Below are 26,186 nucleotides of genomic sequence, written 5' to 3' on the forward strand. Positions count from 1 at the left end.
AAGCAGGCCCCATGCAGGGAGCCCGACATGGGACTTGATCCCGGGACTCCAGGATCACACCCTGGGCCGAAGGTAGGCACTAAACCACTGAGCCACCCAGGGATCCCCAAGAAATAGTTCTTGTTTGCAGGACACGTTCTGTGTGCTCAGAGCCACAGAGGCAGATGAGTAGAGAAGCAATGGAGAGAAGGAGAAAGAACTCTAGCCTAAAAAAAAAATCAGAAAGGCTAGATCCAGATTCTAGGTCCACCACTAATAAGCAATATGAACTTGATCACATGATTTCTCTGAGGCTCAGTTTCCCTCTGTGCAAAATGCGGTCCAGCAACATTGGTCAACACTGAAGCACTCTTCACCTGGGAGGTGGAATTTATAAGCTGGACCGTCTGGCCTTAACTCCTGCAGATTATGGGTACTGTTACGAGTCCCCAAATCTTGCCGATGGCCGAGATGGCAGGTCTCATAATGAAATTTCGTGGTGACACCTTTTGGTAATTTCAGATATTTATTTGGTAGATTCAGTAGTTGGTAGTTTCAGATACCCTGGAGTAAACAGTTTATATCTTTTCCTAATGACTTAGTACTGATGGCAATGGGGGCAGAGATTCCTGGGCTGTGTGTGTGTGTGTGTGTGTGTGTGTGTGTGTGTGTGTGTGTGTGTGTAAAATAGCTAGTTTCTTACCAAGAACATAGGAAATTAGCAAATTATCAAGTTGTGAAGATGGGGGACCCACACTGGCAACAAATCGTGAGATTAGCACTTCCTAGAAACAGTTGAAACAGGCCCTGAGGCAGATGCCTTCTGGGAACCGTTGGCCACGAAGCAACCCCCAGGTGGAGTTCTGAGAGCTACTTAAACTGGGGGCGCTTAAGAACTTGGAAAGGAATTAATTTCCAGGGACCAACATGGGCTTACAGAAATCCCCCAAACCAGACCAGTCTCAGCTTTTCTTTAAAGGAATTACTAAACTGCTATAGATCATGGACTCCCTGAACTTTGGTTTTTGCGAAGTATTTGGCAAAAAGCACATTGTAATATGTCATTCCTGTGGAGGAGTGAGAGAAATGAGGTTTGGTTGGAACTCATAATAATTCCTTTGTGTGTGTAGGACACCGCAGTTTACAGTGCATGCTCATAGGCTTTCTTATTTTTTATTTTATTTTCCTTTATTTTTTTAAGTAAAACCCTGAGATCTCACAACCCTGAGATCAAGAGTCACATGCTCGACCAACTGAGCCAGCCAGGCGCCCCTCTTGCTTTTTTATTAATACAGTGACTTAGCAAGATTGACTGTGCAGGGGAGAGTACCCCATTTTTCAGATGAAGCTGGGACTCCGTGTGGTTCCTGAGGTTATGGTCATATGACTAGAAAAGGGGTACAACTGGGTTCTAACCCAACCTGTTTGGCTCCTAAGAGTCTCAGGGCATGGCCCTGCCACGATCACCCTATATGTGTTCATAACTGGGTTGAGGCCACCATCAGATGGGCAGCGTTAGTACTGTACAACTCAAGAAAGACAGCACCCCACACACCATCTCCACCCCCCACCCTCACCCCCCCACCCCCACCTGCAGCCCCATTCCCACATATTGTCAAACTGAGATCAGTTTCTGAAACATGGGATAATAGCCTGGGACTCAGGATGTTCTTAACAGGGTATGTCGTGGGCCAACTTAAATAAGATGACATTTATTTGAACGAATGTAAGTGCTTGCCCTTAGGTTGAGAAACTGTCGCCACAATTATCTTGGTTATTTTCTTAGCCCATCTGTAAAAATCCAGAACTTGATAGTATTTTGTGGATAAATAAGGCATAGCTCAGTGTGCGGTGTGGTTTCCAGAACACCAGTGCGTTAGAGCAGACAGGGTGTCTGGAAGGCGGGATGGTAGCACCAGGGTTCTGCAGACCCAGATCCCAGCTGGCTGGAGAGAATTCCCAGCGGAGATGGACCAGGAAGATCAGGCTTCCGAAAAGTCGGTCATGTGGAGACTGTTGTGGGAACTGAGGACCCTCCTTAATCCATCCACATCAGCGTCTGCTTATTGAGCTTCAGAATGTCAGATGATCGAGAAGCAAAGAGGAACTGGACAGGGTGCCACCAAGGAGAAGTTTAATAGTGACCCTTGTTACTTCAGTGTGGTCATGGGGGTTGGCTAGCTGCCAACCAGGATGGGACTAGGGATGGAGGAGGAGGGCACCCACCCAGGGAAAGGGATGACACGGGCGAAGCCATGGGGATGGGACCTGCAGCGTTTGCTGGGTGGGTGTTGTGGTTGGAGAATAGGTTTGATTGGAGCCCAGGATACATGTGGGGCCTGGGGAGATACAACAGGTGTTGGGTTGGCCAGTGATGATTGTGCAGAGTCTGACACCGGGCTGAGGAGCCTGCATTTCATCCCCGGGTGCGTGTTTTTGTGCAGAATAGCGACTGAGGTGAGGGCTGTGTTGTGTGCAATCCATTCTGGCAAACATGAGAAAGATGGGTTTTAGGAGGGGCTCTTGCTGTGGTCCAGATAGAAGGTGGTGTTGCCTGTGCCGTTGTGGGGAGGAAAGGGAGAGGGTGGGTGCGGAGGGGCATGCCATCAGGGAGAAGCAGAGTAGGTAGACAGGAGAGCCTCGGGTGCCCCAAGGAGAAGGCTCCTGAAGCCCTCGCACTGCCCGGACGTCCTGCTTTTCCATTTTAGTTCACAGCTACAGGGTACGCACTCGACCAGCACACGGCTTCTCCTTTCTAACCTGCCTGGCCAGCACCGTATGCTGTGGAGACTAATAATAGTCTCCAGGAAGATCAGGCTTCCGGATGGATTGGCTTCTATCTTCTTTTTTCTTCCAGGACCACAGTTGACCTGTTACGTTGCACGTGGGTCAGGTCGCAGTAGGACGTTGCCAGTTGCCTCTTATCTAAGAGGGTCAGGATGGTTAATTTATTTGGGGAGACAGTTAAGACATCAGCTGTCCAGGAGTCTTCCTTATCAGAGGTATGGCTGGGAACCAGAAAATAAAATAGGAACCTCTGAGTGGCCGGCAAAGATAGCACGGTGCCCGTCCCTTTCCCCTTCCCCTGCTGGCTGCCTGCCTGCCTGCCTGCCCCAGTCTTCAGCTGGTGACTCTGTACCCTTCTTTTCCACATGATGTTAATGAGCTTGGTGATTTTTAGCTCCTTTCTGATCAGCAGTTGCTGCTCCCAAGAGACATACTGACTCAGAACCACTAGTTGCTGGTCCTTGTGAGAAGCGATGTGTTGGGACGGGTGGAGGGAAAGCTACGCAACGTGGAAGCAAGAACTTAAGGGCAGAGCTTTTGCCTCGCTGTGTTGGGGACAGGCTGCCCCGTGTGTCTCGAAGTAGAAGCATCAAGGAATTCCCAAATAGTGATGTGGACTAAGCTTTCCAGTTCGGGACGTCCTGCTTCAGAAGGCAGGGAGATAAGTGCTGTTGCTGCGCTGGTCCAGGTATCAAGCCGTTTTTGGAGGACTTGGCTCCCCAGGGATGACTTAGGCGGAGAGGCTTCCTGTAGCTATTCCCTCCCAGAGTTTGTGACGCCAGTGTACCCCAACACCTACAGTTGTGGCTGACGCTTGATGAGCAATCGGTAAATATTTGTTGAAGGAAAGAGTGAGTGGATTCATCACAGAGGAGGAGACAAGAAGGCAGCGAGGCAACAAGGAGCGGCTCCCAGGCTTGTCACATTAATGGATCTCCTATTGTAACCACTAGACAGCACTTCACATAATAGGCACGAAATCGTGTTTAGGTAAACGGCCTTGGAAGTGCAGCACGGTTCCCTAGGCACTTGTTCCTGGAATACTTAATTTGAAAAGATTTTAATGAGTGTGTTCTCACATTTAGGCCTGCTGCTTGCGAAGCATCAGTCTGTTGTTCGTGTTTTAGCGTGGTCCATCCAGAAGATCTAGTTCTTGGCCCCGGCCCCCACACATCCCCCAGCCAGCAGAGCCAGCCAGCTAGCCATGCAGCAAACAGATGTTTATGGAGCGCCTGCTGTGTGCTTTGGGGGTGGAGGGAAGGGGAGACAACACAGCTGGTCCCTGGCCTCAGCCTGAAGTCGGAGTGAGATGACGATGACGAAGGCAGCCACCGCAGTGCAGGGTGATGAGTGTGTGTCCTAAAGAGGACACACTTGGGGCGCTTAGAGCCCTGGGTTAGGGGAGGGGTGGGGGAGTGAAGGAGGCGCTGTTTGGGCTGAGCCCGAGATGCCAGTCAGTGGGCTTCCGGGGGCTGCCCCAGGTGGCACGTCCTGGCCGGCAGGACAGGTGAGTCCTGGAGCCTCAGTTTAGAGAAGCGCCGCCCACTGTGCGGTGGTGGGTTCGGGTGCTGTGGCCCGGCCCTGCCTGTCTTCGCCTGACCTGTCACTCACTGGGACCTCGGTTTTGAGGATCCCTCTATTCCAGCCCTCATAATCTCACCAGGTTCTTTTTAGATCTGGAGAGGCCCATTGGGAATTCTGTCTCAGAGGAAGAGACCAAAGGGCACCAGGGGCCGGGGGAGGTAAGGGGGGGAAGCATCTACAGGCGAGTCGGTAAACGTGGTATTTCCTGTCCACTGCACCCCGCTGCGTCTGCCGCTTCCGAGTCCCGCTTAGCGAGGGTCTGCCCACGCGGGAGCCAGTCTGGCTCAGCAGAAGGGACCAGCTGACCCTAGGAAGGTTCTTTCCCCATCCTCCACCTTGGGCTCCTTCTACATAGGAGCCGTTTTAGAAAGACCTCAGAGGGGCGCCTGGGTGGCTCAGCGGTTTAGCACCTGCCGCCAACCCAGAGTGTGATCCTGGAGACCCTGGATCGAATCTTGTGTCAGGCTCCCTGCATGGAGCCTGCTTCTCCCTCTGCCTGTGTCTCTGCCTCTCTCTCTCTGTCTATCATGAATAAATAAAAAATAAATAAATCTTAAAAAAAAAAAAAAAAAGAGGGATCCCTGGGTGGCGCAGCGGTTTGGCGCCTGCCTTTGGCCCAGGGTGCGATCCTGGAGACCCGGGATCGAATCCCACGTCGGGCTCCCGGTGCATGGAGCCTGCTTCTCCCTCTGCCTATGTCTCTGCCTCTCTCTCTCTCTCTCTCTCTCTCTCTCTCTCTGTGACTATCATAAAAAAAAAAAAAATAAAAAGAAAGAAAGAAAGAAAGAAAGACCTCAGAAAAGGAAGATCTGGAATAACCTGGAGAGAAGTTTAGACTAACGGCCCTTACTTTACACGTGTGCAACTGTGTTTTTTTCAGGTCCTATTCTGTGAGTGTTAAAACGATTTACCTGGACGGTAAGCCCTGAACCAAAATCGTAAGAGCAGTGGGATCTGGGGTCAGCTGAGTTTGAGCGAGCTTGCCCGTTCAGGGCACCGTGCCTGATGTGCGGCTGCGTGGGAAATCCAGGATGGTCATAGGGATTTGGGGAAATTATGAATTGCTTAAGGGTCGCAGTTGATGCCTCTGGGACTAGAGCGTGGATCTCTTGCTTCCTGCCAGCCCCGTTCTGTCTGCCACATCCTGCTGCTAGGCGGTGTGCTAACTAGTTCTGTCCCACTAGGAAACCCACTAATGAGGCATTGGCGCCGTGGTAATAGGTGTCGGATAGGCCGGGAGTGCCAGAGTCCTAGGAGGGAGTACATCCGGAAGAAGAGTGCCAGAATGGTGATTTTTTTTTTTTTAATTGTGTTTGTTGTCTAACAACTGCCAAAAGATCAGTGTTAAAGAACACTTCGGCAGCAAATCATCCATAGATTCTCTATCCCAACACAGCTATTTTTGTTTTCATAAGCCGTTTCTATCCAGCAGTCCATACAGCGCGTGCATATTCTTTTTTTTTTTTTCTTTAAAGATTTTATTTATTTATTCACGAGAGACACAGAGACACAGGCAGAGGAAAAAGCAGGCTCCATGCAGGGAGCCCGATGCGGGACTCGATTCCGGGACCCCAGGATCACACCCTGGGCCGAAGGCAGATGCTCAACCACTGGCCACCCGGGTGCCCAGCACACACATGCTCTTATGTAGTTGGAATCCCAGCTTCTTATTCCTTTGTGGTCTGTTCACTTAATGTCCACATAAGAATTTTCCTTATTTCGGGATCCCTGGGTGGCTCAGCGGTTTGGCACCTGCCTTTGGCCCAGGGCACAATCCTGGAGTCCCGGGATTGAGTCCCATGTCAGGCTCCTGGCATGGAGCCTGCTTCTCCCTCCTCCTGTGTCTCTGCCTCTCTCTCTCTCTCTCTCTCTCTCTCTCTCTCTGTCTATCATAAATAAATAAATATCTTTAAAAAAAAAAAGAATTTTCCTTATTTCTGCCTCATCTTGGTAGTTATGTGTCCCAGCAGCCCAGCAGTATTCCTGAGTGTTAACCGGCCCAACTCTTGTGTCTCTGCGGTTGGAGTTTGGGTGGTTTCTTCTTCTAGCCCTGCCCCCACCTTAATTTCTCCAGGAGGCAATGCTACAGAGAACGTCACTGTGCACGGAGCCTTCTGCTCCTGTTGAATCGTCGCCTTCAAGGGGTATTTCCAGGAAGGAAGGAATCTGAAGGCTGTAATCCCCTGCTATAATTTTGAGGGGTTTTTTTGTTTTTTGTTTTTGCTTTTTGTTAGTGCTGTCTTATGTAACACAAATACAGATGTAACAAATAAAACAAAGGTACAGTCTAACCAACTACGGGAAGGCAGATGCCCTCGTACCACCCACCACCCGAGTCAGCAGCTGGGACCCTGCCGGCCAGCTGGAAGGTTACCGTGGGCCCTCTCCCCGGCACATCCCCTCTGGGCCCCCGAGAGCAACAAGTACCCTGACTTTATTGTTTTTTTTTTTTTTTTTTTTTTTATTTATTTATGATAGTCACAGAGAGAGAGAGAGAGAGAGAGGCAGAGACACAGGCAGAGGGAGAAGCGGGGTCCATGCACCGGCAGCCCAACATGGGATTCGATCCCGGGTCTCTAGGATCGCGCCCTGGGCCAAAGGCAGGCACTAAACCGCTGCGCCACCCAGGGATCCCCCTGACTTTATTGTTTATTGTAACCCCTTCTTTACCAACTCTTCGAGTTTTATCACCCAAGCGTGCATCCCTACTCATCGCAGTTTCTTTTTTGGCCTTTTTTTAAAGATATCTTTTAGGGGCACCTGGGTGGCTCAGTGGTTGAGTGCCTGCCTTTGGCTCAAGGTCGTGATCCCGGGGTCCTGGGATCGAGTCCCACACCAGGCTCCCCGTTGGGGAGCCTGCTTCTCCCTCTGCCTGTGTCTCTGCCTCTTTCTCTCTGTGTCTCTCATGAATAAATAAATAAAATCTTAAAAAAAAAATAAAGATATCTTTTAAATCTTTTTTACCCTCTGGTACCCCTTTATCCCTTTACTTTTCTGCCTCTTCTGTTTGTTGGAGAAGCTGTGTTGGAGGAGGAGTTTCTAGAATTCCCCACAGGCTGGATCTTGCTGATTGCAGCTCCATGTAGTTGAGAACAGTCCTCTGCATGCATTTCCTGCAGTTGGATCTAGTGGTTGAGTCGGCCCCAGGCTTGGTTTGTTATTGTTGGTTTTTTTCCCTGTGGAGGGAGAATGGTGGGGAGCAAGATGACATCTTGGGTGGGTGGGGGTGTTCTTCAGCAGGAGGTACCTGATGGCTGGTTGTCTTGTGATGTTATAGCCACTGGGGCTCAGTGCTTAGCACCTACCGCTCGTTAGGAGTTGCAAAATTGTGATATTGCAATTCTGGTATTCCTTCTTCATTTTGTTGTTGCTGTACTACTATAAAGAGAAATTCTGTGCATCTCCTATTTTTAATACCTTTATTGAGGTAGACATACCATATAACTCATCTCTGGGCTGCAGGTTTCGGTGGCTTTTAGTATATTTATAGAGTTGTGCGTCTATCCCCATCAATTTTATTTTTTATTTTAAATATTTTATTTATTTGAGAGAGAGAGAGAGAGCAAGAGAGCGAGCTCGAGCAGGGGGAGGGGCAGAGGGAGAGGGAGAAGCAGGCCATGTACAGGGCTTATCCCAGGACCCCTGATATCCTGACCTGAGCCAAAGGCAGATGCTTAACGGACTGAGTCACCCAGACACCAGCCCCCTATCATCGATTTTAGAATATTTCATTAACCCCTCCAAAAACCCTGCTCACCTTGGCTGTCACCCCACAAATACTGCAGCCGTAAGCAACCACTAATCTTTTTTTTTTTTTAAAGATTTTATTTATTTATTCATGAGAGACACAGAGAGAGAGAGAGGCAGAGACACGGGCCGAAGGAGAAGCAGGCTCGATGCAGGGAGCCTGATGTGGGACTCGATCCTGGGACTCCAGGATCACACCCTGGGCCGAAGGCAGATGCTCAAGCGCTGAGCCACCCAGGTGCCCCCTCCATACCTTTTTATAGTCCAATAATATTCCATCATGTGGATAAGATTTTCTACCTTATGTCTATCCATGCATCAAATGATAGGTAGTTGAAGCAAATTGAGTTGCTTCCACTTTGGGGCTACTAGGAACAACGCTGCTATGAACATTTTTGTACAGATTTCTGTACGACGCAGTGTTTTCATTTCCCTTGGATATATACTTCGGGTGGAATTGCTGGGTCAAATGGTGACTCTATATATAACCATTTGAGAAACTGCCAAATTGCTTCCCTAAATGGCTACGGTTTTTACATTCCCATCAGCAGTATATGAGGGTTCCAATTTCTCCAACATTTGTTATTATCTGTCGTTTGTTATAGCCATCCCAGTGGCGGTGAGGTAGTATCTGATTGTGGTTTGTTTTTTTTTTTAAAGATTTTATTTATTTATTCATGAAAGACACAGAGAGAGGCAGAGACATAGGCAGGGGGAGGACAAGCAGGCTCCATGCAGGGAGCCCAATACGGGACTTGATCCCAGGATGCCGGGATCATGACCTGAGCCTAAGGTAGATGCTCAACCACTGAGCCACCAAGGCGTCCCTATTCTAGTCTTGATTTGCATTTCCCTAATGACTAATGATGTTGAGCATCTTTTCATGTGCATCTTAGGTATTTCTGTATCTTCAGAGTTCTATCTTTATATCCCTTGTCCATTTTTTAAGTGAATTTTTTATTATTGAGATGTAATAGTTCTCTGTGTATTCAATTTTTTAAAAAAGATTTATTTATTTATGATAGACATAGAGAGAGAGAGGCAGAGACACAGGAGGAGGGAGAAGCAGGCTCCATGCCAGGAGCCCAACATGAGAGCCGGGCGTGGGACTCGATCCTGGGACTCCAGGATCACGCCCTGGGCCAAAGGCAGGCGCTAAACCGCTGAGCCACCCAGGGATCCCCTTCTCTGTATATTCTAGATAGAAATCCCTTATCAGATATGGGATTTGCAAAAGTTTTCTCCCCTTTTGGGTTGCCTTTGTGATTTCTTAGTGTCCTTGTGTTCTTTAACCATGAAAGTTTTACATTTTGATGATACCTGGTTTATTGGTTTGTTTGTTTTTAATTTAAGTAGGCTCCACGCCCAAAGTGGGGCCTGAACTCATGACCCCGAGATCAAGAGTCACGTGCTCTGCTGACTGAGCCAGCCAGGCACCTCTGGTTTATTGGGATTTTTTGGTTGCTGGTGATTGTGGTGTCCTATCTAAGAAGTCATTGTTTAATCCAAGGTCATGAAGATTTGTTCCTTTGTTTTGAGAGTTTTATACTTCAAGCTTTCAAGCTTTTGCATCTAGGTCTTTGATCCGTTTTGAGTTAATTTCTGTATATCTTATCATCTACTCCTTGGTTACCCAATGCTACATCTAACAGCCAGATCAATGCTTGATTTTTTCCCCCTTATTAGCCAGTTTTCATAATAAGGCGTTAGTTCCCTCTTCATCCTATAAAAGTGTCCTTTCGTGGTTTGTTTGCATTATGAGTAATCAGATAGAATAATGAGTTTTTATTATAATAAAAATAATTAAAATTTTAAAAATGTGTACATATACACGTATGCAACATAGAGACAAAGTGATTTTGGTTTTGTTTCTTTTTTTTGTTGTATATGCGCTGCCAAAGCCAAGTGCTGTTTCTTTTTAAAAGGTTTTGCTCTTATCCAGCGGTCACATCCTAAATTTTCATCTGTCCAATTGTCTTCCAGAAACATGCCAAAGGCCAGGATCTTTTCGATCAGATCGTGTACCACTTGGACCTCGTGGAAACCGATTACTTCGGCCTCCAGTTCCTTGACTCTTCCCAGGTGGCTGTAAGTACTCCTTTGATTCGTCTTGGGATAGGTTGACTTTTCATGCTAATTGCAAATCCACAGTTGCTAGAGATTGGTAGAGGAAAGGAAAAGAGGAGTTAAACCGTGATGTTGCTGCAGTAGCGAGCCTGGGGGTGGTGGTGATGGTGCCCGTGTGGAATTCATCCATATGCGCCCCCCCTCCCCCGCGCCCCTAGAGGTGGCCAATAACAGGAGAGGAAGAGAGAAAGAAGGATTCCTGTTGTGCAAGGGAATGCATTCGGGAAACGTTTCCAAGCAGAGGGATGTGATATAGGCACATTTCTAGAGTAGGTAGGAAGCAGCAGATACACCATTCTGGAAATTCTTTTAATGATGCTTTATTTTTAACCGGCAGAGAGGCTGCAGCAGCAGCATCTTGTGGACTCTTGCCGGGGGGAGAGCGCGGGTGCTGTGAACACACTGAACGTGATCCCAGCCAGGCTTAGCGAGTGCAGGGGGCCAGTCGGAGCAGGGCTTGGCACTGCTAGAGGACCATCTTGCAGGCTCCAGGAGGTGGTGTTAGGTCAGCAAAGACTTCTCTTGCTTTGCCTGAGACAGAACTGTCCACAGTGGGGGTGCTAGAGGGAGTGAACCTGATGTAGCTCAGAGCCACTCTCTTCAGAAGCAGGAGTGGCTTCAGACTCTCCTTCCCCAAAGAAACCTAACATCGGGTTCCAAAGATAATATATTCAACAATCTAAAAATAGTTCTTGAGGTCGAGGGGTGGGGGGAATGAGTGAAATAAAGGGGATTAAGAGTATATGTATCTTGGTGAGCACTGAGAACTGTGTAGATTTGTGGAATCCTTATATTGTATGCCCGAAACTGTTACAACACTGTATGTGAATTATAATTGAGTAAAAGAATATTGATTGAGGATCCGTTGTGCACTGGGCCCTGTTCTTAAGCACTGTGGATAAAGCAGTGAACGCATCCATGACAGATGGTAGTAAATGTTAAGAAAAAGAAAGCAGAGTAAGGGGATAGGCAGACCGAGTAAGGGGCGGTGCTATTTTAGACTGTATGAAAGGATGGGTTCCCTGATAGGAGGTGTCTGAGCATCCGTGGCTAAGCCTTGCTTCCTAGAGACACTTCTTCAGATACCCCCCGGGAGGGTCACATGTGACGGTGAAGGCTAAGATGCTCAGCATCGGTGCCTAGAAATTAGGTCCGCCCGAGAACATCTGTGTGATGTGGAGTCCGAGATGGCACAGTGGAATCAGGATTTCCGAGCATCCTGGCCTCCATCCCCTTCCCTCCCTGACTCTTGCCACCTCGAGATGGTGGCCGGATCCCTTCTCCATTTCCCAGCTGGAGACTCATCCCCGGCCCCTGGGACCCTGGATGGGGGGGGATGAGCTTTTCTCCTCCTGCCTCCCTGCCGGGTTCTGCTGTCTTCCGACCTCGCCCTGGTGTCTCAGCCTGTCTTCCCCACCCCTCGAATTCAGATTGCCTGCCCTAAATGTCCCGGGCACTGTTTCCTCGCCTTGAAACTCCACTTGGGCAAACCTCGCATACGTTTGCTTGGGTCCCTCACCACCCGATCGCTGCAGGAACTGGAATTCCATCGTTCCCGTTCCATGGTAACTTCCCTTGCTTCCATCCTTCCGGTCCCTCTGCATGTGGAGCCTCTGACCTTCACCATCCCCTCCTGCCTCGTTCTCCCCTCTGGAGACCTGACGGAAGGAGCCTCGGCCACCTTGCCCGTGTGCTCACCTGCCCTTTGACGCTCCTGCCCCCGTGACTGTGCCCTGGTCCCCCCTCAACACGCGGGTCCATCTGTTTCCTCTGCTGCTTCTCCCAGGCTGGAGGGTCACGGCCCGTGCCCTTTGGCACCAGCACAGGTCACAGATGACAGATGCAGTGAAGTCCAAGCCCCTGAGCTGCTGTGGGAGCCTTGTGTCAGCCCCTCGTGGCCTCGGTTCCCCTTAGGAATCCTGACCACAGCCCTGCAGTCCAGTCTCTGCAGTGACTGTGTTCACACTTGGCCTTACCTCCTGCTGAGAAGACTGGGGTCATTTAGCTAAAACCCTTTGAATTTTCCTACCCTATAGGAAAAATTTCCTTCCCTCTCTATCCTTTTCACTGTTTGGTTTTAAGGAAACGTGCGCGTTTCTCTAGCATGTACCCCCTAGACCTGCATCACAGTTCCGTTTCCAGCTGCTTCCTGAGTGCCAGATTTAGAGTGTTCCCCTCTGTGTCTGGTATCTTCCAGCTGTCCCCAGCTCTGATACTCGTCAGCCCTCCTCTTCCCGGAAACGCCTCTCCCTTCTGCCTTCTGTGTGTCTACACACATGCAGTATTTTGGGGCTTCAGAATGTCTGCAGCCCCGCACTATGAGTCTGACCTAGTCCTCATTCCTGGCTCTGCCCCTCACTTATTTGGGGCTTTCTCCCTTGTCCTCAGTTTTCTTGTCTGTAAAATGGGGTTCTTGGACCTGTTCCTAAGAGCTCTTCTAGTTCTCATGTTCCACACGTCTGCCCCCCTTCGCTTCTCTTGTCAGAGGGAGAAAACAGCCATCGTTTCTGCCAGCAGAGCCATGTGCTGCCTGTTGCTTTGGTGCCATGTCCTCAGCCCCAGGTGACCCCTCTCCAGCCATTCGGATTCCCAGAAAGCCAAGGATGTGGCTCCATTATGAAAGACCTGGCTGTGCACCTCTGCTCACTGGGCCACCATTCATTCCCATCCGCCAGTGCCCTGGCACAGTCTTGTCAGGATCCAGGCGTCCTTCCAAGGCCAGACACCTGCAGACACTCAGACTCTACACCCTCTAATGTCTTTCCAGCTCCCAGCTCTGAGTGCCACGAAGCAGGTGCGGGATCCTCGTCCACCTGACTTTACACCTGACTTTAAGGATCCCAGGATGTGCAGCAGCTGCTCCCTGCACCCTTCTTGTCAGTCTGATTTCTAGGCTGGGCTCATTACAGGCTGCGATCTGGTGATGCCTGCACTTACGTGTGTGCCTCTGCCTGTGGGTTCCCCTCCTGGCATATTCTTTCTCACCCTGTTTAAACTTCCAGCTGTCCTTCAAGACTGTTTCAGACGACAGCTCTTCCTGCATGCGGCGTGTTCTGCACCTCCATTGCTTCTCCTCCTCTCAGGAAACCTTTGAGCTTCTTTGCCTTCTGTGGCCGTTTGCTCATCTGGCCTTGGGTTCATGATCTCACCTTTCTGATGAGATCCTGAGACGTAGGACTGCTGCTTCTTGGTGACTCTTGTTGACAAGGCATACAGCCTACGACCTCCGTCTGCAGCCCCAGAAGGGACCTTAGAAGCCATTTGTCACATTTTTCTGTCTTCTTGATGGTGAAATGTAAGCCTTTAGACTTTGGCAGGGTGCTCAGTGAGTAGCATGGCTCGGATTCAAACCTAGGTCTCAGGACCTCAGGGGTAAGTGCTCTTTTCAGTACACTATGCTTGCGAGCCTGCTCTCAGCTGTAAAGTGGAGGCTGTAACATCTGTACCACGGGGAGGTTGAGGGGCTCCCCGAGCTCATGGAGGAAGAAGGGCTTTGTGGACTAACATGGGTGTTGGTTTCCTCTTTCTAGCTGGGCCAGCTGAGGGGGTGGGGGGCCAGAAGTCATCACAGCTGGGCAGCCCCGGTGGCTTAGCAGTTTAGCGCCACCTTCAGCCCAGGGTGTGATCCTGGCGTCCTGGGATCGAGTCCCACTTCAGGCTCCCTGCATGGAGCCTGCTTCTCCCTCTGCCTATGTCTCTGCCTCTCTCTCTCTGTGTCTCTCATGAATAAATGAATAAAATCTTAAAAAGAAAAAAAAAAGTCATCATAGCTCCTGGAGGTGACGTACTTAGGCTAGCTGGAACCTGCAAGGCTGCCTTGCCTGTGGGAGAAACATTAGTGATTTAGGGTGATCCCTTTGGGACCGTTCCCTGAATCATTGATTTTCTGGGCGCCTGGGACAAATGAAGCAATTGATGGCAGGTATAATAGATGGGGGCCAGGAAGGGGACGGTCCACTGGGCCAATGGCTTATTGCCATGTGAGGCTCCTGCAAGAAATGACATCCCCACCCTGCCCGGGCATGCAAATCAGAGGGCTGGCAGTGGCGGGGCTCTTGGCACAGCTCTCTGCATACCCAGCTTACGTCTCCCTTCAAAGAGCCAAGCCTGGTTACCATAGTGCGCTGCCCAGCCCTGAAGCAAGGTCAAAGTCTATTGGCATTGCCTATTTTTAGCAGTTGGGGCTGGGGCCCCCTGTTTCCCTTTTCCATATCAAGGCAGGCAGGAGCCCATTCTGTAGATCTCACCTTTGCGTAGCTCAAAGCAGGGGCAATGGTTCTATTTTTATAGAGGAAAGCTTTCTTCTGAGAGAGGAAGCTCTGGCCTACACCCACCTGGCTTTCTTACAGACCGGTCAGATAGCTGCTGTTTCTCGAGTCCCCACTCTGATGAGCTCTGAGCCACACATCAACCTGAAAACTTTCCATAACCTTTATTTAACCTTCATCATCTGGAAAACGAGCCAGAGAGCAGGCCCATTTTACAGCTGACAGAGCTGAGCCTCACTAGGAGCCCTGTAAAGGTTCAGGTGAGGAGTGGAGGCAGGATTCAGAACCTGGTCTCCTTCCAAAGGGCAGCCCTTTCCACTGGGCTCCACTGGTACCCTGACCCATGGTAGCATCTCAGCCACGCACGTCCGTAAGCACGTGCCCGCAGAAAGAACACGTCCAGGCGGCAACCACTCAGCACACTGTGCCTCGGCGCTTCCTCGCTGTCAGTCTCTGGTGCAGAAGCAAGCAGGACACTGTTCCCACCTGCCTCATTCTGCTGGGGGAGACAGACCATCCCCGTGGAATCCAGGGGATGGTCTGACTTCACTCTGGGAGTGTGGAGGAGGACTGCCTGAGGATCAGTGATGAGCTGAGCAAGATGTCAGATGGGAGAGGAGTGGCAAGCTGGGGCAGGGGTCATAACAACCCCCCCGCCGCCCCCGCCCAAGCTGGATCCCCCCTTCAGGTCCTGGGGGGGCCAGAGTTCTGGAGGACAGGTGCAGCCCTAGTTAATCCCTTCCAGAGCCCCTCCCAGTGTGAAAAGGGAGCATTTTTGGGTGGTACGCTTTGCAGCAAGGGATCCAGGAAAGGTGATTTTGGCCTTCGCCTCTAGACTTGTGGGATGTTTTTCCTCTGGTCTGTGCAGCCTAGAATCAGGTGGATGGGTAATAAGAGGCCCAGCACGGCGAGGTGAGGTTGACAGGGAATCGGTGGCTGCCCGAGGGGGTCAGTGGGCACTGAAGGGGCATTTTCGGCTTCCCTCTGACGATCACTTGGAATGCCCTCACATATGCCCCTTGCATGGACCCTACTGAGCCTTTCTACTGTCTCAGATGCAGCTGGAGGGAAGTGCTATTGGCAAGTGCATTACTGTGAGAGACCGGAAACCCTTCCTTGGCCCCTGAGTTGATTGTTCAGTGTGTTAGGGCACAGCCCAGTGCTCACATGAGCAAACGGTGTCAGGGGCCTCACGCCCATGGCCACACCCCAGGTGGGTGGCAGAGCTTGGACTCGAACTCTGATCTCTTGCCTCCTTCGATTTTTGTACAAAGGAGTGTGAAACATTCACAGGCCTCCCAGCAGCCTGTCGCTGAAGGCTGGGAGAGTGAGGGTTTCCTGCCCATTTGCAAATATTAATGCTGGATGGAGAGCTATTGATAAAAGGGTCTTTGCAGTTGATTCAGATGAATCCCCAAGAAAGTCTTGAGTAGCTGGTGTAAGTGAGCTGGTTACAGGGGCCTCATCATGGATGAGAAGGAGAGGTCCGTCCTTAGGTGGGGAAGTGCTTCGAGCTAGTGTGTGGTGTGGAGATCCAGGGCCCTGGATGCTGACACCACCAGATTTCTTTTTCTTTTCTTTTTTTTTTTTTTTTAAGATTTTATTTATTTATTCATGAGAGTCACAGAGAGAGAGAGAGGCAGAGACACAGGCAGAGGGAGAAGCAGCTCCCTGCAGGGAGCCCGATGTGGGACTCGATCCCAGATCCCGGGATCATGCCCTGAGCCAAAGGCAGACGCTCAACCACTGAGCCACCCAGGCATCCCGACACAGCCTCATTTCTGACCCTGCCTCTAGCACTGTGATTCCTGGGCCTCTGAGCCCTCGGCACAGCTGCCTTCATCTGCTCTGAGCCCTGAGTGAGCGATAGGTGTGACGCAGTCCAGCGTGGATTTCTGCCGACACCCCCGAGCAAAAAAATCTGGCGCTGTCTACCTGTGGGTAGCCTCAGATCCCATAGGTGAAGGCCTAGTCCTACAAAACTGCCCCCTCCCACCTATCCCCACTCCACACTTCAGATGCCAGTTGTAAGTCCAGTCGCCTGTGCTTTCGCAGTGTAGATAGGAAGTCCCCCACGACCCCCTCTCGAGTTGAGTTAATTTTCTAGAACAGATCATAGTACTCAGAAACATTTTACTCACTCGATTGCCAGTCTGTTATAAAAAGAGGTAACTCAGGAGCAGCCTGACGGAAGAGATGACTCAAGCAACGTGTAGGGCACACTGGGCAGGACAGAGTTTCCACGCCTTCCCTGCGTGTCCCACTCTCCAGATCTCTGTTCGGAAGCTCTCCGAATCCTCCCTTTTAAGTTTTTACGGAGTCTTTGTCACAAAGGCATAATGGATTAAATTATTGGGCATTAGTGATTGGTCCAGCCTCCAGGTCCCGGCCCCCTCCCCCTCTCCAGAGGTCAGACTCAGGTTTAACCCTTGGTCACTGGTTAGTTCCCCTAGCAACCAGCCCCCATCCTCAGGTGCTTTCTGAACGTCCCCTCGTTAACAGAGACTCAGGTGTGGTTAGAAGGGATTTGTTACCAATGTCAGGACACCTTGATTGCTCTTGTGGCGTACGAAATTCCAAGGGTTTTAAGATCTCTGTGCCAGAAACTAAGGCCACATATATATATTTCTTATTATAAATCATATCACACCAGTAAGCTCCAAAAGTGTCCTTTCCCTTCTTTCTCTTTTCATCCTTTGGATATGATTTTTCTCTTCAGATTTCCTTCCAGCTCTAATTTAAACATGAACTAGACACTCTGTAAGCTAAGAAAATCTACAGGTTATTGGGAAGCGAGCTACGAGTTCCACCCCTCCGACTTGATGGTGAGGACGTAGGGGTTGTTCTGGCAGGTTTTAGACCCTTTCCAACCCCTGAGCTTCTCTTGGCCGTTGTGGTTCAAGTGCTTCTGTATAGATCTGAGACAGCTCAGTTCTACAGCCAGCCGTGTGCATGTCATAGTCCATTGACGTACTGTCGGAACAGATGGGCTTTGCCAAATCGTCTCCCATCTTGATTTATGGCAGGGGTTTTGCTAGATGGACTGGATAAGAAATTCAGATCAGAAACCACCTTTCTAACACCTGTTAGAGGGTTTGAGTTAAACGGCATGCCCTTTGAACTTAGACGTGCACTCATCTATCTCCAGTGACTGGTTTAATGGCCCCTTAAGAGGGCTGGAGCTATTGGCCTTGGCCTTTGCCGACAGGCAGCGTGGCTATATTTAGCCGGGATGCAGGTGAACATCTGAGGCAGGTCCCGCTGCTGCTGAATGTAGGCCTCCAGGCCCAGTCAGTGTAGGATATGATTTACCAAAGGCCACATTGAGCCAGAGTGCTCGGGTATTCATCATGGGGTGGTCTTGTGGGATAAAATATGAGTAATCAGAGTCTGGTCAGCTCCTGCAGCTAAGAAGAAAGTCGGGTCATTTTACACTGGTTGGATACAAGATAGGTTTTATCATCTCTTGTTTTAGGATTATGGCTGGATTTCTTATCGCCTCTGATGCAGGCATGCAAACCTGATCTGAACCCTGTAGGGCCAGGGAGCTTTTAAAATGAAACTGTTTCCGATGACGTTCCCAGCTTACTGAGCCCCAGACTTTTCACAAGCCTCCATCCTGGCACATCCTGCTTTGAGCTGCGCCCTGTGGCTGGGCACGAGGGGTGGAGGCCCTGGGCAGGGAGCTCCTTAAGCAGCGTGGCCAGAGGGGAAAGCAGTCTGCTGTCCGGGAGGAGCACTGGCCGTGAACTGTCAACGCCAGCCATAAACCCTGAAATTGCTTGAGATTTTAGAAAGCCTAGACAACGATTTTCAGAAGGGGTCATGGGCATGTCAAGATCCCCAAGATCAGTAGGATATATTCCTGGTTAAGAGGAGGATGTGGGAAAACTAAAGCACTAAATATTTAATGGGCTCTCAGGGAGCCTTTAAAAAACCACTAATGCTCTGAGATTCTGTTTAATGGATCTTGGGTGGGACCTGGGTAATCGTGACTGCAATGCACAGCCAGGGTTGAAAACCACCGGCAAGGGAACAACACAGGTCACACTTGGATCGAGACCGTAGTCGGACAGCGGAGGGAGGGGAACAGTGGGCTTGACGTGTTCTACTCCAGATATAAGGGGACCCGAAGCAAAGAAATGGGACCAGCCCCTTTGAGCTCTGAGCATCTGGGGGCTGATGAGATTAGAAGGCTGACTGCCCCGAGAACTTTCTTTGCATGGCGATAGTAAATTCATTTCAAAGTGAGGGCAGGGAGTTTAGTCATAGCCATGAGCCTGATACTTTGGCAGGATAGTAAATAAACTTTTATTGTGTCCGTATCTGTCCTCCTCTCGGGGGCTAAGGTCCGAGGTTTTCTGCTTGGCTGAGGGCAGTGGTGGTAGCGTATTCTGATGGGGCAAGTTGATCCTCAGAACCGGCCTGGTAGGCAAACAACCGAATGCGTAATGGAAGGGACAGCCTGGCCCAGCCCCTGGAAACAGTATTCTCATTAAAAGTAAAAGATTAAAAAAAAAAAAAAAAGGAGATCCCTGGGTGGCGCAGGGGTTTGGCGCCTGCCTTTGGCCCAGGGCGCGATCCTGGAGACCCGGGATCGAATCCCACATCAGGCTCCCGGTGCATGGAGCCTGCTTCTCCCTCCGCCTGTGTCTCTGCCTCTCTCTCTCTCTCTCTGACTATCATAAAAAAAAAAAAAAAAAGTAAAAGATCATGCAGAAAAGTAAAAAAGAAAAAAATAAATGGCACTCACAGCCCCCACATCTGAAACGAACATCCATAAATCCTTCCAGGACGTAATCTTGATAGAAAAATAATAATTTTAGATAAACAGGATCTTGGGTCGTTTTTTGTTTTTTGTTTTTTGTTTTCTTTTCATCAAGCGTTGAGCTGCGGGTCTCTTGCCACATCGGTAAATAGGCCCACATCAGTTTTAAAGGCTGAATAGTATTTCATCATACGGATGAGCCATTTTTTAAAAATCCTTCTCTGTTGTTGATGGACATTTAGGTCATTTCCAATTCATAGCTATTACCAGTGAGATAAAGCATCCTGCGCTTGTGCCTTTGAGATACACGTCCTGCTGGGCTGATCTTCCTTTATTGCGTGATTGCTGAGCCGGAGGGTGGAGATGACAGAAGCCCACGTTCTCCCGTCGCGCTGCTCACAGCTTATTGTGTTATAAGTCACCTGTTATTTGCTTTTGTGTTTCCTTATTCCCCTCCTCCCACACAGTCACAATGGGCTCTTTGGTGAGGGGTAAGAGTACACCACACTAATTTAGTCCCACCCTTTCTCATTATTAGAGTGTGCAGAGTTGCGATTGCTTCTGGAAGTGTGTCGGCAGTCAGCAGAGGGGTCTCTGATTCCGAGCAGCTAGCGAGGAACCCATTCTGGCTGTGTCGTTCCAAACGTTACCCCAACGGGGACGTTTCAGTGTGTACCCAGTTGGCGTAAAGTGGTTGGAGAAGTTCCCTTTACTCCCTTTAAAAAAAAATGATATGGATCATTTTATTTCTCACGGATCTAACACGGGCCTGCTGGGGGCCGTGCCCTGTGCCTGGCATAGGACACGAGAATGATTAGAGCGCACCGTCCCTGCCCTCCAGGGTTTGGGATCGCTGGCAGGGGCTCACAGTGCAACGGTCCTAAATGCTGTTTGCCATGGAAGTTGAACCGCTGACGCTCATCAGGACGGTCGTGTCAACCACTTGGACATTACAGAGGGACCTGCATCAGAGGGAGATGGTTTTGTGATTTCCTGGGGGTGGATGGGACCCAAGTATTTTTTCTGATGAAAACGACAGGGAGTTGAAATGTCCTCGTTGACCAGAGCAAAATTCTCTCCAGCAAATCCCCTGCCTGTCTTCCCGTCTTCCTTGAGAAAAGAATAAAGAGGTTTGGGTTTTATCATTTTCACTTTTACAGCGACAGAGCTTCAAGACCCATGCGTGGTCAGAGATCCCTGCAGCGTGGCTTGTAGTCTTTACTAGGCTGATGGTGACTTTGGGATAGATAGTTGAAGAAGATTGAGGGTAACTAGAGGGTCTTCTCACAGATCAATTAGTTAAAAGGTTTTGAGTTCTTTTAGGTACCTCTTTGAAAAGTTTACTCTCCCAAGAAAAAATGTATTTATTGTGCATAAGCGTAGTTTTTTTTTTTGTTTTGTTTTGTTTTTTAAATACCATCCCAAGCAGTTTGCTGATCCTGGTCTGAAAGCCTCGATCTGGTCCGATCCCTGGTTTTATGGGTGGAATGACTAAGGTTTACAGAGGAGGGTAAATGTGGGTTGTATCTACTAGCTGATGAACTATACCTAAAGAAACTTTTTCTTTCTTTTCTTTCAGCACTGGCTGGATCATTCCAAACCCATAAAAAAGCAGATGAAAAGTAAGTAAGCAGAATTTAGCTTACTCACTTATTTCTTTTATCAGAGAATTAAAAAAACTCCTTTGCCAGGGTTTTGAGGTATTATGTTATCCTCAGGACTTGAGAGGGCTTTAAAATAGATTCAGTTTTAAGTGGATGATTTTTCATTTCTTCAGGCTGGCCAAATGTGAGAGTTTAAAATACGGATAAGAGTTTTTGGGTGGGTATTAAAAAAAACAGACTACGCTCTCATTTGAAATCAGGCACCCTTGCCAGTGAGAACTGATTAATATGCTATTCAGAAGCATGATTTTACACCTATTACATTCATTTGCTAATGAGTTAGAACAGTAGACTCAGAGAACGGGAAAGCAGGAGTTCTGACAATCTGGTCCAGCTCTCGGATTTTACAGGTGTGGTAAGCACATTTCTTCAAGGTTGTGCATGCGTGGGTAATTTCAAAACATATATAACACTTTACGGTGTCCTTACTGTATTTTTAGATTACAGAACACTTGCTGTTTATGCGTCACTTTACTTTAGCCCACTTCGTATTTTGTAAAAAGTTAGTATCTGTTTGGAATATCTTGGCAATTGGGTGAAAGTAAAATGTCAGCTCTTAGTAATTCAAGTAGACGGTTAGAGTTTTTATTCCAGAATGAGTTACTCGCTACTGCATCTTCGTCAACATGAAAGCACATTTTAGTTTTCCAAACTCAAGGATTGAAAAGGACTCACTAGCTTTAGAAGCCCCATCGTGCCCTCCCCAGTGTAACAGTGAATGTGTGACTAGATTTAACACATTTTTTTTTTCCTTTTGTCCATTCTGTGATCTTCAAAACTGGGGGAAAAAAAAAACCTCTTCATCCTTCCATCTCCATATGTTTAGTCGGACCTGCTTATGCTTTGCACTTTCGAGTTAAATATTATTCTTCAGAACCGAACAACCTTCGCGAAGAGTTTACAAGGTAGGTCAAAATGTGGAACAAGATCCCCCCACCCCGTGCCCCCGGGAGCACTTACCTTATAACTCATGGGTCCTCTGAGTTGTGGGGCGGCATCCTCTTCCATGTGCCGACTTTATATTCTGAGCAAGAGTTATTAGTACTTTGCCTGTGCTTATCTCTGTATTCTGTTGGAAATCTACCCTTTGCTCCATCTGACCTTTTTCTTAGTGAATCGCAATTAAAAGATTTGCTCCATCTGACCTTTTTCTTAGTGAATCGCAATTAAAAGATTTATTTTCTCGCCACATTTCTATCTCACTGGGCTGTGGGTCAGTTGGTTAGTTGTTCTATGGCACTTCATTTTTGTCGAGGTACAAGAAGGGAAGGCAGGTATTGGAAGAGCGTTTCTTAGTCCCAAATTGCCATCTTAATATTTTTTTTAAGGGGCTGCACTGTGTTCCCTTGATTGCTACCATATCAAAGTTGTTGGAGTCCCTTCATGTTGTCTTGCAGCCCCACTGGATTTCTTTTGAAGTGTGCCCGCCTATGCCTGTCTCTTAGACTTCAGAAACAGTGTTGAAGCAAAAGAGACTTTAAAAACATTTTAACTATGGAATTTCCCTCCGGCTGCCCTTCTGTCAGTGAGCTTCTCTACCCAGCCTTCCGCTGCTTTTTGCTTCCCTAGAACCTCCTTGTCATTTACCTGATAGACAGTAGTGGTGACATGTCAGCCCGTGGTGGTGACCAGTAGCCTGGAGATGAGCACCTAAGGAACACTTTAAAGACTGCTTATCACCATTCTCTGCGCTGAAGAGGTCCACTGACCTTGGGTAGTTAGGTTTTCCTGTAGAAATTGGAGGTTCTGGCCATATCAGCACTTGTGTTCTCTCTGATGTGAGTACTCAGCTCGGTGGCTAAGCAGCTGTCGGAAGCAGGAACATTCTGGAATGTACTAGAGCCTTCAGCTCCCCCATCCTTTGATTTCTGGGTCACACACATTCTCCTATATCCATCCCGACAGAGAGTGACTGTCTGCATTGTTTACAAAGTTTAAACAATTATTCTAGAGTTCCACCTCCGAGTCCCTTATGAAACATGCTGCTTCTAGCCATCATCAAAGCCAGTGATTCTTAACCAGGTTGTGTGAATCAGAAACACCTAGGAAGCTTTTGAACAAATCAGATTCCTGGGGGCCACTCTTGCATGTAAGGCTGATTCCCTAGGTATGGAGCAGAGCGTGGGTAGCTTTGGCTTTTACAAAGCACTATAAGTGGTTCTGATGCCCACATCCTCCTGGTTAAAAAAAAAAAAAAAACAGTTAAGCCAAGACACTTAATCTTTTTTCTTTTTTTTACTTAAGTGAACACCACTTGTGCTATTTGCTGCTTTCCTCTCCCCATTTCTCATTACCCCACAACCCGCTGCAGCCCAGTTCTGGACTTTTTTTTGGTGGCGGGCTGTGCGTGTGCGTGCGCATGCATGCGTACACGTGTTTGTTTTTAAAAGACAGAGTCTGCAGTTAACCTGCATCAGGAAAAAAGCCTCAAGCAGTTGCTAAGTACAGTTAGCTGGAAACGTTCTGATACAAGCAGCTGCACCCTTCCCGGAATCTGCTGGTGGGACTGGCTGAGGGCCAAGCCCAGTGGCCTCGCCCTGTCCGTTTGACTGGACGCACCGCATGCCCGTGTGTGAGCTCCCTTCTCAAGCACCAGCTGTGCTGCAGAGGCCGTCATTGGACTGTGCAGTGTCTCATGTTCCATCTTCCAAGTATCTTGCAAATTCTATACCTGCGCTCACCTGCCTAAGCTAGGTTCTGGGATGCCTTCCTGGAGACTCAGGAGGAGATGCTTCCTCCAAAGTTCTCATTTGATTTGGACTCCTTTTTACAATGCAGAATTCTGGGCTATGTGCGGGACGGGATCTGTGATGGGAAGTTGGGGATTGGGAGCGGCTGGGAAAGAGTACCCTCTGTTGACTTTTGTGTATGTTCGTCAGGTACCTGTTTGTTTTACAACTCAGGCATGACATTCTTTCAGGAAAGTAAGTATGTTTTTGTTCTAACTCTTAACCCAGGATAGATCATAGTATATTTCTAAATCACTGTTGTTGTTGTTGTTGTTTTAACTCTTCTACCCTTGTTCCCTTTTCAAAATTCAAAAAAAGTACACCAGGCATTGTAAAGTGAGTCTAATACTTGTATCACTGTCATCATCATTTTATTTTTAAATGATTACTATATGGCTTGAAGCATTTCCAAGAGCATTAATATCTTAAGTGATGTGTATTTGGGAATAATTCTCTCCTTAATCACATCACTGCCCCATTCATAATGGCTTTTGTCGTATTTGCGAGCAAGATACGTTATTAGTATGTATACACTTACAAGCATTTGGGTAGTCAGAAGTCTCATTCATCACCATCTGCATTTAAGCAACGAAAGAGGTTATGTTCTGATTCTGATAGAGGGTTTAGACATCTCATCTCATTTCCTTTTCCCCTCTTAAAAAATGATTTTTCAATACTAGGCCTCTGGCGACAATGATTGCTGAGCACAAGAAGCATTGGCACTGATGTGGTTGGTCTCGCCTGCAGTATTTATTTTAAAGATGTGAAATTTCAGCGGTCATAGCTTTTATAGTTGTGTCACTTTTCCACATACACATTGACCATTTTCTATTCCATGGAAAACGAAGACTATACTGAATCTAAAAAGCGATCCCTGATGTTGACAAGAGCACATCTTGATTTTGAATATAAGCAGAAGGAAATCTGAAAAGTGATTTCCGATTTTGCAGACCCTGCACAGAACAACGTGCTATTAGAAACCCTAGTGCAGCATATACCATAGAACAAGTAGATTGTACAGTGTATACATTTGCCTTATTCAGCTACGCAATACAAATCTTTGGTGTGTGTATTATGAGTGTGTGTGTATTTTTATCTCTCTCTCTCTCTCTCTCTCTCTCTGCATACTGTGCTCCTCATCCTGAAGGCCTCTTAACTCTAGTAACTGTCTTCAGTTTGGAAAAATATTAATGGCGACATCTTGCATTTGTACAGTACTTTGCAGTTTATGTGCGCTTCAGCCTCATTTACTGTACTTCAAAGCGGAATGGTGTTCTGGTCTCCTTCCCTCTGGATGACCTTGAGCAAGACACCTGAACACTCAGTTCCTCGTCTCTAAATTGGGGGATGGATGGGGGAGCCCTGGCCACACCCGTCTTAGAGGTGTATGAACTCCACGCATTGAGCACACTCAGTAGTACATGTGAAAGGCTTTGGAAACTATGAAGTGCTATACCAATGTATGTCATTATTATTTTTCTAACTCAATTTGTAATTCTAAGTGTGAATGAGATCAGTGATTTGAGGTTTGTAATACACCTCTGTGGCTCTGCCTCCGTTATACTTATTAGAACGCTTGAGTGTATCCAGCTGTCCTGGCAGTGTTAGATATTGTGTCTGTCTGTTTATTTTTAACACTATGACCTGGTTTCAAGAAAGATTTAAGGCAGCTTGAAAAGGCGCATGTACTGTATCAAGTAAGTTCCAAAATCACAAGGCAAAGGGAAGGCTTTTCAGTCTATTTCCCAAACCTCCCCATTCTTGCCAAATTCAGTGAAATTGCCCACAGGGTGGATAGAAACTATACCTGGTTGGGTTGTTTTGCTAGATGGTGAGCCTGACTTTGGGAAATAGGTAGTGGAAGTCAGCTTGTTTGCATTTTTTAATGTGGACGGCAAAAATAGAAGCCACTGGGAAAAATCATTATCTAAATATCACTACCTTTCGAAAAATGACTTTAATGATATTTTGTATGGTTTATGAGTATTAAAGTTCATATACAGAATTAATTTCCTCTCTTTTTTTCAAGATTGAAATGCCCCTATGAAACGGCTGTGGAATTAGCTGCTCTCTGTCTACAAGGTACATTATTCTTTAGTGGTAATTAGCATTTTCATGTTATGCTCTTGTTTCAACACTTGATTATCCTGTGTACCAGGCTCAGTTCTCCTCTTTGGGGGTATAAATGAATACAGTACGGTCTCCATCTCTCAAGTTGCTAATGGTCCCGTGAGGACATGGCAAAAACACATACAGGGTACAGTGTAGTTCCCCCCAGGAAGACCTGCAGGAGGCTTGGAAGGCGAAGGCCCTTCGGGGGGATGAAAATGAACAAAGGAATCAAGACACAAAGTAGAAAAGTATAGAGAGGTACCAGCAATGGAGTGGTGTTGGAGGGTGGAAGTTCGGAAACCTGGATAAGTGGACAACCTTGAACCTTGTTTAAAGAGCATGACCTTCATGCTGGTCAGCAGTAGGCCTTTGAGGGCTCTTAAGAGGAAGGCAGGCCTGGGGAGGTGTGCATTTGGAAAGG

At 48.1% G+C, this 26,186-nt stretch overlaps 1 protein-coding gene across 21 annotated transcripts in view; it reads left to right on the forward strand.

Moving 5' to 3' along the window:
* The window catches only part of EPB41L4B (erythrocyte membrane protein band 4.1 like 4B), a 130,381-nt gene that overhangs the window by 26,708 nt on the left and 77,487 nt on the right, over positions 1 to 26,186 (forward strand). For all 21 annotated transcript variants that reach the window (XM_072727744.1, XM_072727755.1, XM_072727753.1 and 18 more), the window contains exons 2-6: positions 10,081 to 10,185; positions 20,840 to 20,882; positions 21,751 to 21,829; positions 23,804 to 23,848; positions 25,683 to 25,735. In XM_072727744.1, the coding sequence (XP_072583845.1) occupies positions 10,081 to 10,185; positions 20,840 to 20,882; positions 21,751 to 21,829; positions 23,804 to 23,848; positions 25,683 to 25,735 (325 nt within the window). The remainder of the gene's footprint in view (positions 1 to 10,080; positions 10,186 to 20,839; positions 20,883 to 21,750; positions 21,830 to 23,803; positions 23,849 to 25,682; positions 25,736 to 26,186) is intronic.

This window comes from Vulpes vulpes, chromosome 12 (genome assembly GCF_048418805.1).
Source record: "Vulpes vulpes isolate BD-2025 chromosome 12, VulVul3, whole genome shotgun sequence".
Taxonomy (NCBI): domain Eukaryota; kingdom Metazoa; phylum Chordata; class Mammalia; order Carnivora; family Canidae; genus Vulpes; species Vulpes vulpes.